Below are 12,522 nucleotides of genomic sequence, written 5' to 3'. Positions count from 1 at the left end.
AGCACCAGAACATGGCAACGCGATACCGGGCGAGGAGGCGACGTCAGCGCGGTCCCGTGAGTGATCAGGACATGGACACAGATTTCTCTGAAAGCATGGGCCCTGCCAATGCATGCATCATGGTGCTAATGGGGCAGGTTCATGCTGTGGAACGCCGATTCTGGGCTCGGGAAACAAGCACAGACTGGTGGGACCGCATAGTGTTGCAGGTCTGGGACGATTCCCAGTGGCTGCGAAACTTTCGCATGCGTAAGGGCACTTTCATGGAACTTTGTGACTTGCTTTCCCCTGCCCTGAAGCGCATGAATACCAGGATGAGAGCAGCCCTCACAGTTGAGAAGCGAGTGGCGATAGCCCTGTGGAAGCTTGCAACGCCAGACAGCTACCGGTCAGTTGGGAATCAATTTGGAGTGGGCAAATCTACTGTGGGGGCTGCTGTGATGCAAGTAGCTCACGCAATCAAAGATCTGCTGATATCAAGGGTAGTGACCCTGGGAAATGTGCAGGTCATAGTGGATGGCTTTGCTGCAATGGGATTCCCTAACTGTGGTGGGGCTATAGACGGAACCCATATCCCTATCTTGGCACCAGAGCACCAAGCCGGCGAGTACATAAACCGCAAGGGGTACTTTTCGATAGTGCTGCAAGCTCTGGTGGATCACAAGGGACGTTTCACCAACATCAACGTGGGATGGCCGGGAAAGGTGCATGACGCTTGCATCTTCAGGAACTCTGGTCTGTTTCAAAAGCTGCAGGAAGGGACTTTCTTCCCAGACCAGAAAATAACTGTTGGGGATGTTGAAATGCCTATATGTATCCTTGGGGACCCAGCCTACCCCTTAATGCCATGGCTCATGAAGCCGTACACAGGCAGCCTGGACAGTGGTCAGGAGCTGTTCAACTACAGGCTGAGCAAGTGCAGAATGGTGGTAGAATGTGCATTTGGACGTTTAAAGGCGCGCTGGCGCAGTTTACTGACTCGCTTAGACCTCAGCGAAACCAATATTCCCACTGTTATTACTGCTTGCTGTGTGCTCCACAATATCTGTGAGAGTAAGGGGGAGACGTTTATGGCGGGGTGGGAGATTGAGGCAAATCGCCTGGCTGCTGGTTACGCGCAGCCAGACACCAGGGCGGTTAGAAGAGCTCAGGAGGGCGCGGCACGCATCAGAGAAGCTTTGAAAACCAGTTTCATGACTGGCCAGGCTACAGTGTGAAAGTTCTGTTTGTTTCTCCCTGATGAAACCCCCCGCCCCTTGGTTCACTCTACTTCCCTGTAAGCTAACCACCCTCCCCTCCTCCCTTTAATCACCGCTTGCAGAGGCAATAAAGTCATTGCTGCTTCACAGTCATGCATTCGTTATTCATTCATCACACAAATAGGGGGATGACTACCAAGGTATCCCAGGAGGGGTGGTGGAGGAGGGAAGGAAAATGCCACACAGCACATTAAGCACAGCACTTTAAAAGTTTACAACTTTAAAATTTATTGAATGACAGCCTTCTTTTTTTTGGGCAATCCTCTGTTGTGGAGTCGCTGGTTGGCCGGAGGCCCCCCCACCGCGTTCTTGGGCGTCTGGGTGTGGAGGCTATGGAACTTGGGGAGGAGGGCGGTTGGTTACAGAGGGGCAGCAGTGGCAGTCTGTGCTCCAGCTGCCTTTGCTGCAGCTCAACCATACACGGGAGCATTCTGGTTTGGTCCTGCAGCAGCCTCAGCATTGAATCCTGCCTTCTCTCATCACGCTGCCGCGACATTTGAGCTTCAGCCCTGTCTTCTGCCCGCCACTTACTCTCTTCAGCCCGCCACTTACTCTCTTCAGCCCTCCACCTCTCCTCCCGGTCATTTTGTGCTTTCCTGCACTCTGACATTATTTGCCTCCACGCATTCGTCTGTGCTCTGTCAGTGTGGGAGGACAGCATTAGCTCGGAGAACATTTCATCTCGAGTGCGTTTTTTTTTCTTTCTAAGCTTCACTAGCCTCTGGGAAGGAGAAGATCCTGTGATCATTGAAACACATCCAGCTGGTGGAGAAAAAAAAAGGGACAGCGGTATTTAAAAACACACATTTTATAAAACAGTGGCTACACTCTTTCAGGGTAAACCTTGCTGTTAACATTACATACATAGCACATGTGCTTTCGTTACAAGGTCGCATTTTGCCTCCTCCCACCGCGTGACTACCCCCTCAACCCTCCCCCCTCCCCGTGGCTAACAGCAGGGAACATTTCTGTTCAGCCACAGGCAAACAGCCCAGCAGGAATGTGTCCCTGAAGAAAAGCACCCTATTTCAACCAGGTGACCATGAATTATATCTCACTCTCCTGAGGATAACACAGAGAGAGAAAGAACGGATTTTGGTTGAATGCCAGCAAACATACACTGCAATGCTTTGTTCTACAGTGATTCCCGAGTATGTGTTACTGGCCTGGAGTGATAAAAGTGTCCTACCATGAAGGACGAAATAAGGCTGCCCTCCCCAGAAACCTTTTGCAAAGGCTTTAGGACTACATGTAGGAGAACCGCAAATGCCAGGGCAAAGTAATCCTTTCACATGCTTGCTTTTAAACCATGTATAGCATTTTAAAAGGTACACTCACCAGAGGTCCCTTCTCCGCCTGCTGGGTCCAGGAGGCAGCCTTGGGTGGGTTCGGGGGGTACTGGCTCCAGGTCTAGGGTGAGAAACAGTTCCTGGCTGTCGGGAAAACCGGTTTCTCCGCTTGCTTGCTGTGAGCCATCTACAACCTCCTCCTCCTCCTCCTCATCTTCTTCGTCCCCAAAACCTGCTTCCGTATTGCCTCCATCTCCATTGAAGGAGTCAAACAACATGGCTGGGGTAGTGGTGGCTGAACCCCCTAAAATGGCATGCAGCTCATCATAGAAGCGGCATGTTTGGGGCTCTGACCCAGAGCGGCTGTTCGCCTCTCTGGTTTTCTGGTAGGCTTGCCTCAGCTCCTTCAGTTTCATGCGGCACTGCTTCGGGTCCCTGTTACGGCCTCTGTCCTTCATGCCCTGGGAGATTTTCACAAAGGTTTTGGCATTTCGAAAACTGGAACGGAGTTCTGATAGCACGGATTCCTCTCCCCAAACAGCGATCAGATCCCGTACCTCCCGTTCGGTCCATGCTGGAGCTCTTTTGCGATTCTGGGACTCCATCATGGTCACCTGTGCTGATGAGCTCTGCATGGTCACCTGCAGCTTGCCACGCTGGCCAAACAGGAAATGAGATTCAAAAGTTCGCGGTTCTTTTCCTGTCTACCTGGCCAGTGCATCTGAGTTGAGAGTGCTGTCCAGAGCGGTCAGAATGGAGCACTCTGGGATAGCTCCCGGAGGCCAATACCATCGAATTGTGTCCACAGTACCCCAAATTCGAGCTGGGAACGTCGATTTAAGCGCTAATCCACTTGTCAGGGGTGGAGTAAGGAAATCGATTTTAAGAGCCCTTTAAGTCGAATTAAAGGGCTTCACTGTGTGGACGGGTGCAGGTTTAAATCGATTTAACGCTGCTAAATTCGACCTAAAGTCCTAGTGTAGACCAGGGCACAGAGAGATTAAGTGGCAGAGCAGGGAACTCAACCAAATATCCAGAGCCCTGGTCCAATACTGTGACCACAAGTGTCTCCTCCTCTTTCACCTCCTCTCCTGCCCCCTTTCTTCCCATTGTACTTTTTTGTTATGTCACTAGTGGGTGTGTAACCATGAAATGCAGGACTTGAGCCAAGGAAGCTCTGGTGGGAGAAAATTCAGTAGCAGTTTCAACACTGCAAGTAAAAAGTAAATGTCAAAATTACTCCACTGTATTCTATCTTCATTTTGCTGGAACGCTTTTGACCACCATCCTGATGTACGCTTTTAAATTCCAGAACAGGGACTAGGGAATTCTACTTTGATAGGAAGTTTTTACTCCTGACATTGCACGAATGGAGATATCCGCTAAAGATATAGGAATGAAATTCATGAGCGAGTCTAAATGATGTAACTTACACCTTCTTCTGTTCCCCTTCAATACGTAAAATATGCCACTTTAGAATCCAGTTTGACTCAGTGGGCTGAATTTGAAGGTGATGTGGTTTTTGGGAGTCTGAGAAGTTCTAACTGAAGATGTGTCTACGCTACAGAGAATATATTGGCCTAGCTATGTCAGCATAGCTATGCTGGCATAACCGTATAGTACAGGCACAGCCTACACCGACGGAAGGGGTTTTTCGGTCTGTGTGGAAACACCACACCACCTCCCCAAATGATGCTAGCTGTATTGATGCAAGCCTTGTTCCATCAATGTAACTAACCCTACGCTGGGGGTTAAGTCGGCATCTCTGTGTCAGTCAGGGGTGTGATTTTTTTCACATCCCTGACCAACGTAGCTATATTGACAAATGTAGCTCAGGTCTAAACTAATGTAATTTACATGGAGAGGATTCTAGATGAAGGCGTAAATTACATCAGTTTACATTCTCTTTGATTAATTTCCAAAGGTGGCCTGTAGTTCAGCATCTGAATTTAGGTTTAAGAAGGTGCTGTTTACAAATCACAGCAGTTAGCACAAGGTGGCTTTTCAGTAAGTTCTTTCTCTCTTGGTGTGTGTGTCTGCTCTGATGCTTCCTTGCCACAGAAGGGCTTAAAATTAAATGTTATAACCCCAAATCAGGCTCAGTCCCTTGCCAAGTAGCACAGAGATACGTTTCAGCTCTGTAACCAGCACAATATGGCTCTTGCCAACATGGCAGGATATCAAAGGCATTGTGTAACTAAACAGCACTCGATGTTGCTATGGCAGGCGTTTCTCAATAGCCATCAGCTTCATGGAGGAAATCTCATGAATATTGCCGAGTAAACAGAATTATTGTACCAGTGCTGTTAGTTCCACACAGCCTCCGGGGTTGAAAGGGCCGTTTGCAGCACGTGGCTGTCTCAGTTCATGAGATGCCCTCAGTGACACCACTTAGCAATGAGTCATAAATCTTAGAGAGAGGGAAGTGCAGTCCAGAGGGGGATTAAAAACTTCCATACTGAGTTACAGAGTGAGGAGTCATCACAACTCAAAATGGGTGTAGTGTTAAAAGCTGGTTATCAGTAAACCAGCACAGCCCAAAACAAGCTTGGAGGTCACAATGGAGACCTCTGGTGTCCTACTGCTAACTCTCCAGATATGTTCCTGGCTGTTTAAGGGTTTTAGTCTTCGGTGGGAATTATAGAAACTAGAACATGTATGCAGATAATTGCCCAGCGGGTGTTAAAACAACCATGTAATTCTTCTACTATGATGCTTACATAGCATAAGAATGCTGGTGCTTTGTAGGTGGTCAGCTGCATATACGTATGGAAGAATATACGGGTATATCTGCAGTATCCAAAGAGTTAACTATGTGAGTAACAATGCTAATACATTGCAGTCATATAGCACCTTAAATCCAAGCATCTCAAAGTACTTTGCGAACATATGGAGAAGATCATATGTGTATATTTTCAGTCTTCAAAGAGTAAATACACAATAAACATTAATATTTTCACACCTCCATATTGTCTTAGATCCAAAAATGTCCAAAGTGCTTTTCAGCCATGAGTAAATTAAACCTCATAACATCCTTGTGACATAGAGATTAGCGTCATTTTGCAGATGGGCCCACTGAGTTGGCCAAGGGAACAGAGTGAATCTGTGACAGAGCCAGGAATTGAACCCATAAGCTCTGACTCTCTGCTCCTGCTAGCCACTAGACAATGCTCCATGCTATATGATTTATTATATGCTTTACACTAGATCAACAGATGTTTAGCAACTATTCAAGCTTCTCCCATTCCCAGGTGATTGATGCCCTAGCTATTTCTCTCTGCAGGGCTTCTCAGGACCCAACTGTGAACATCAGCTAGTGGCCTTGTTATTTTGAATTTCTGGGAAAACTAGCACATGGCAGTCCAGAATAGTTTCATTTTGAGGTGACATATCCTAATGTCATTCCTTCGCTAGTAACAGCATTCCGAATCTGCACAGCAAACTCGCCTGGACTGGAGAGCTTCTTTGATGCCTGTTTGTGATTTAAACAGGCTGGATGGATTGACACTGTGTGAAGGGTCACGTCTGTAGAGTTTTCATTCCTAACATATTACAAATGACTGGATTTTTTGACCTTTGTTGTTTCTCAGACTAGACTGTTTCAGTTAATGAGAAATTGCCGTGTAATGTCTCCTCTTATCCTCTCTTTGTAGGTAGTCTGTGCTTTCAGTATCATGAGAAATTTCCTGAGCTAGTGTGGGGTCAGAAGAATGCTAGCATCTCTCTCTCCCTCTCTCTCACTCTCTCTCTTTGGAGGGGAGAGCTAAGTCCGGTCCCACAGGAGCCCCATCCATAATGATCTTTCATTGAACATTATGAAAAATGGATTATGAATATCTTAGCATCAGTTTGGTGCTGCAGTTCAGCTGCCCAAATAAATATGCCTGCTTTGATTTAGAACATATTCCCTGTGGGTGAGTTAATGAGCTCTTCTGTGAACCCCAAGGGCTCTTGTTGTCCAGCTTCCCATCATCTGACATACTTCTTGAATACCATGGGCATGGGCCATAGCAGATTCCCAACACTGCAGCCAGCTACTTTTCTCAACAACTGTGCTGAATCCATAAAATGTAGTTCTTGGAGATTATTAATCACTGACTTTATTTATTAAATACAAAGATTGGAAGCCCCCATATCATATACGTCTCTAATATGTGCAGCCATGTGTTCCTGCCCTCATCCTCTGCTTCTCTTTCTCTTTTGTTATTTTTCTCCCACTTGTCACACCTCATCGCTGTTTAAACTTAAGTTCTTTGGGGTAGAGACTCCCTTTTATTTTACATGTGAACATCTCTTGGGACAGTGGGGCCCTGATCCTGAATGGGACCTTGGAAAGCTTCTGTAATACAAATAATACATAATGATTCCACTCTGAAAAATGAATCTCTACCAGATTTGCTCCTCATGTGAGTTCAGGATCATACCTACTCATTTTAGTGACCAAAATAAAATAAAATAAAATTACAGTTTGATGTTTTTTGTCCTAGTCCTGCAGAGCCAATTTAGCTGTGGGAGAGGGAGCCGGAGTCTGTTCCTTCTTGGATATTTACCATCCAAATTGTTTTTTAAGTTCCAGTCAGTCGCACCTGTGCAAATGTTCAGAAAGCAATGAGGCTGCTGACGTGACAATGATGACCTAATCTGAAGACGATGGGATTGCATACGTGCAACTAAGGTCCTTAATTTTCCTGCACAATCTCTATTGCTGGTGATATTGAAGTGAACAGAAAAGGACCCAGCTTGACTCTATGGTCTGAGCTGAGTTTGCAGGGCTCTTGGTCAGAAAAAAACATATTTTTGGGGGAAACTCTGCACAACTAATACAGGAAACATTCAGAGGCAAAGTTAGCACCCCACAAAGCCATTTTTAATAAATCACTTTTGAGAGAAGAATTGTCCTCTGTCCTGTTCTCAGGATCAATTATAGCCCTTCATTCAAAAGCTGTTAGGTTTAGACTACTATGGAGATTACTTTGGCTATTAACATCAAATGACATCTGGCAAATCTACCAACAAAAAAAAAATCCATTTATTCAATACTCAAAGTATACCCACCAGCAAATAACCCAAACCGGCATACCCGTCCAACTTTTTTGAATATTAACATATGATAGACATGCCTGATTTATTAAATACATGCAATCAGAGAGTTCACTCCATTTAATAAAATCACCAGAAACAGCATGTTATGGGTAGTGTAAAAAGCACACACTGTAATTTCAGTACCATCCTGTTAAATAGCCTGATGGATTCTATTACTGTATGTTCCTCTAAAAAAGAGCTCTCTATTGTAATGATTATTTGTGATAATGTGTGATAATGATTTGTAAATCTGTTAAAACTTCCAAAATAAATAAATAGTTTTTAAAAAATTAACGTTTCTGATGATGCCATATTTAGAAAAAAGCCTATCCAAGAGGATCACCGTTTGGGACGAGAACATTGTCAATATTTATTTAAGTGCTCCAAAATTATATCAGCTGTTTGGGTCTGGGACTGTGTTTTTATTCTGTGTTTGTGCTGCACTTAGGACAATGAGGTCCCTGTCCATGATTGGGGCTCTACAATAAAAATAATAATAGTAGTCCAGGTCTAATACTGAAAAGGGGCTCTCATATATAATATTTATAACCTTCCCTTTAAAAGAATAGCCATAATCATATATGTGATATTGATTCTTCAAGAACTTCATTGATCTTAACTCTCAAATGTTTTTCCTGCCATATTTCCTTCTTTGTTTAGAACAGTTTCTTTATTTCATTTAGGGCACCGGAAATAGTATTTGAGGCCCAAGTCTCTGTGGGTGTCTCTTTTTATAAAAGCCTTAAAACAGGATATCCCTTTTATCAAAATAAACATAACATTTTGTTTTTGGAAAACAGGAAGGGCAGGTCATGGACTGGATGGCAATAAAGATTGTTACTGAGATTTCCAAACCTGGATCTGAAACGTTAGCAAAAGCCGTACATAACAAAACCGTGAACCTTGTCTTTTGAAGGTTTGCAAGAAAAGGAAGCCCTAGCAGGAAATGTTAAAAGGAACCTGTTTTCTTTCCTTTGTCTAAGGATTTATCTTATCATCCACTACCATGGGTACTTCAAATGCAGACTAAGTTCTAAGCATCAGGACAATTCTTTTTATAAACCACAGGTTTAGATATTAAGTCTGCTGACCAACGCATAAATACAAACAAAACAATGTTTTCCTTTCACAGTGACCAACCCCGTGCATCCGTTCCTGCTTTGAAAGATAAATAAATGTTGTGAAAAAACCCCCAAACCAAACCAAAACTACTATAGTCTTGGTGCAGAAGTTTAATGAGCCATCTGTAGCTCATAATATCAACTCTTGGTAGGTCAGTCAAGTTGCAGGCGTATGCTCAGGTGTGGTTCTGCTCTGACGATTGATTAAAAACAGTAGCCTCTTCCTCCAGAAAGCTCTCTGCTCATGTTAGTGACGTGCATCAGCAATTGCTCCTTTTTCGTCCCTGTTAGCTTTGCACAGTTATTGAAGAGGGGTATAGATTCCATTCTGCCTCCAGTGTCACCAGTGGAATTATGCCTGGATTCCGTACTACTTCATGGATCATCAGTGGAATTTGGAGCTGGCATTTGATACATCAAATCTCGTCTCAGGAGGGGGCTTTTGTATGTAAAATATTTTTGAGACCCATTTCCAGCTTCTAGTCCCTTCCCGCTGGCTCCTCCAAAAAATGGCTTGTTCTGGATCCTTTTTCCCTTTTAATTCCCTGTCCCATCCATAACTCCATCTATGTCTACTGAGTTTTGAGTATGGAGAGCGCAGGGAGAGGCCACTGAGGATTACGCGCTATTCTCTGAAAAAGTGATATTAGGAAGTGTGATGAGGAAATAGCAAGTGGATCCACCACTAAACAGATCTATCAGCCTAAACTATCCCTTCACAGGCCTCTGATACAACTACAGCCACAAGCCAATGTAACAACAGTAGGGCACATACCCAGCCATGCACAAGACACCAGGTTTGGGCAAAAGATACTTTCCTCCCCAGCTCTGCTTAGATCGTCCCACACAAACCTACTTATTCAGATCTTACATAAGAATGGAGGGGTGTGGAGCATTTGACCCTAAAGTGTGGGTATGGAGTAGCGGGATGCCTAGAGTACTAGTCATAGTACATGTCCTAGTGTTTGGGAACCACCTGCAGAGGAGTTAAACCCAGTAGTAAGTGCCGTCTCTCTTTCTCCCTCTCTGTGTGCATGTGCACTGGCTGCTCCAACACAGAAACCCTAATAACATCAGTGGACTTGGTAATGCAGATGAAGAGTAGTACTGCACTTGTCCCTAGAAGAGATGAGATGGCCTGGTCATATTTCCATGCACGCAGAATATGCAGGAGTCCGTAGCAGAGAACTGAATTTGAGGGAGAGGAGGATCTTCCTTTGGGAAATATCAGCTGTGACCCCAGCAGGCCAGGTGCTAGCTCAGGCCAGAGACCCCGTGCCTCAGTGGAGCTCTGACAAATACATAGATGAAATCAGTCTGGCTCATCTGTGTGTTAGTATTGTTAAAATAGGTATTAGAATGATAAGAATGTGCTCGGTGTTTAGACTTTATTGCCGTTACGTGCATTAATCTCACTTATAACCTCTATATCCCTTATTGTAAGGTAATATATGAGCACTTGTATTATGAGCCTCGGTGACGGTGCAAATCACCGGACAGGAGAGAGACATTAACTAGTGTGAAGTGGTGATCTCCAACAGAAGGTCTTATGTCTTGTCCAACAGGAAAGGTCCCTTGTGGTGGGACATTAAAGAAGAGAGTAGACATTGGTTGTCTGCCTTCCCTGCCACAAAGATGAGTCATGTAAGTGATTCCTCTTCTCAGCTGAATTTGCAGCTCAGAGCAAAAGTGAAGAGAGGGGTAAAAACCCCTAACAAAAAGCAGTCTCTCTATGCTGTTTGGACTCTGGGGGCAAGGTTTACTAGGCATAAGCAAGAGATCTCAAGTAGCCTGGGTTAGTCCTAAAGGACATATAGATCTTGCTTATTATAGAAACTTCTATTACTTTTTGAAAATTAAGATTGTAGCTCATTTGTGTATATGTTTACCTGCTCTAACCTTGTAAATAACTCTTTTGTTTTCTTTTCCTATTTAATATATCTTTATGTGGTTTATTATAGGATTGGCTACAAACATTTTTGGTGTGAAATCTCAAGTGCAATTGACCTGGGGTAAGTGAGTCATCTATTGGGACTGGGAGTAACCTGAATATTGCTGTTTTAATTCTTGGGGTAAAGGACCATCTATCACAAAGGTCTGCTCACCTGGGTGGTGAGATAGATCAGAGTGCCCGAAGGGTCTGTCTGTGAGTCCATGTTAAAGCTGTTACAGTGCCTGATGAGTTTACATTTGATAATTGGTTGGTGAAATCTAAGTACAGAACTCACAACCAGTTTGGGGTTTATCCCTTGCTTCCTAACAGTCTGCCCTGAGGTTGGCACTCATGCTTTCGAGTCACATCAGGCAGCATTACATCAGCATCAGCTGGATAACTGATTGGTGAGGAGTCGCTAAAGAGAAAGGAGCGGGGAGCATTCATATAAACTTGGCATTCCTTATGATTCGATCCCTTTGCTGCTCTTAGGTAGCGGTAGCTCCCAAACTGGGTTTTAGGCAAATCTTACCACTTCTGTTTGTTGGGTACAACACAAGTTCCATCATGGTGAGATTTACCTTGGGTCAAGTAATTGATGGGAAGGATGCAGCAAAGATGCCTTGGAAGGCCTAGGTAGTCCTGGGGAATACTAGTGGAAAAGTTCACCTTCTTGTGATTCTGGCTCAGTGCAGTGAATACACTTAGCCTAATATAAACAACCAACCACCCGTTCCTAACCGCTAACTAATTTACAAACACATTGCTGGAAAGAGATGCAATGAGATTTCAGGACATGCCAGAGTGCCTTTCTGGGACTGCTGAAAGCATTTCGATTTGCCTGATGAATAAGTGACACAAAAAGCAAAAAGTTCCAGCTGACACCCACTGTTGCCTTTTCAGCAGACAATCCTGTCACTGAGTGAGGCAACAGGGAATCCCAGCTATTCACACTCACACAACTCAATCCAAACTCAGCAAAGTGGGTTTCTCATTGCCAGCTGGCATGCCCCAAGGTGATAGCAGATCTCTGAGCACTGATCGCACCTGTTGAAAGACTTATTACTGTGATTTATTTTCCATTGCATTGCCCGCGGAAATGGGAAGAATTGGCCTTGTCTGTTGATGTGGATCATGAAAAAGAATTATACTCCTGAGCAGCAGAATAAAGTAATCTCTTCCAGGGACCAAGTGGATTGTGCATGGCACAGAATTCCTGGAGTTTGGACAGGTCATCATGCAGTACTCATGGTGCTGAAAGGAACCTGTGTGCAAAGACCTGAAAGTCAGGAAACAAAGAGATGTTCCTCTGTTTATAAATGCTTCCACTGAAGTCCCCATATATGATGTGCAAAAGCAAAGAGACCTCAGGCTGGCCCAGGGTCACAGGAATTGCTGTGTCACAAGAGATCAATGGTTCTTTGAGTCTGGCATCCTGTCTCCAACTCTGGACAATATTAGATGCTTCAGAGGAAAGTGTAAAGACTCCATATGCACTAATTTGTGTTGCCTTTATACCAGCTTGAGAGTTTGTTTCATAGTGCTCCAAACACCAGCATATCATCTGCAATGGCCACAGCTTCATGTATCCTGGCATATATTTATGCTGTTCCATGTTGGTTATTAAATGTAGTAAGCACTGACATTTCTACGTGTATTTATTTTCCAGTATTCAGATCCTCGCATACACTGGACATTAGCCAGTTTACTTGTTACTGTATCAGGCATGTACCTGGTAATATTCTTCCTTGATTCTCTTGTACATGTCTCATAGATCTAGCCACAGTCACAACTTTCCTGTGCCATGGTTTCACCACTACCATCATGGAGTTTTTCTG

General features: G+C 44.3%; 1 protein-coding gene across 5 annotated transcripts in view; it reads left to right on the top strand.

Annotated features, from left to right (window-relative positions):
• The window catches only part of LOC311525982 (uncharacterized protein), an 81,621-nt gene extending 69,310 nt beyond the window's left edge, over positions 1-12,311 (top strand). For 3 of the 5 annotated variants that reach the window (XR_014712912.1, XR_014712914.1, XR_014712915.1), the window contains 2 exons: positions 10,713-10,763; positions 11,792-12,311. Coding sequence is in view for 1 of the 5 variants with exons in the window: in XM_084638539.1 (XP_084494665.1) it covers positions 10,713-10,763; positions 11,869-12,016 (199 nt within the window). In the remaining 4 variants the exon portion in view is untranslated. The remainder of the gene's footprint in view (positions 1-10,712; positions 10,764-11,791) is intronic. The other 2 variants (XR_014712913.1, XM_084638539.1) reach the window with 1 other exon arrangement.
• Positions 12,312-12,522: the final 211 nt, after the last annotated feature.

Source organism: Lepidochelys olivacea (genome assembly GCF_965140295.1).
Source record: "Lepidochelys olivacea isolate rLepOli2 genome assembly, chromosome: 9".
NCBI lineage: Eukaryota > Metazoa > Chordata > Testudines > Cheloniidae > Lepidochelys > Lepidochelys olivacea.
The sequence above is the reverse complement of the archived record's forward strand: the minus strand, read 5'-3'. Positions and strand labels throughout refer to the sequence as shown.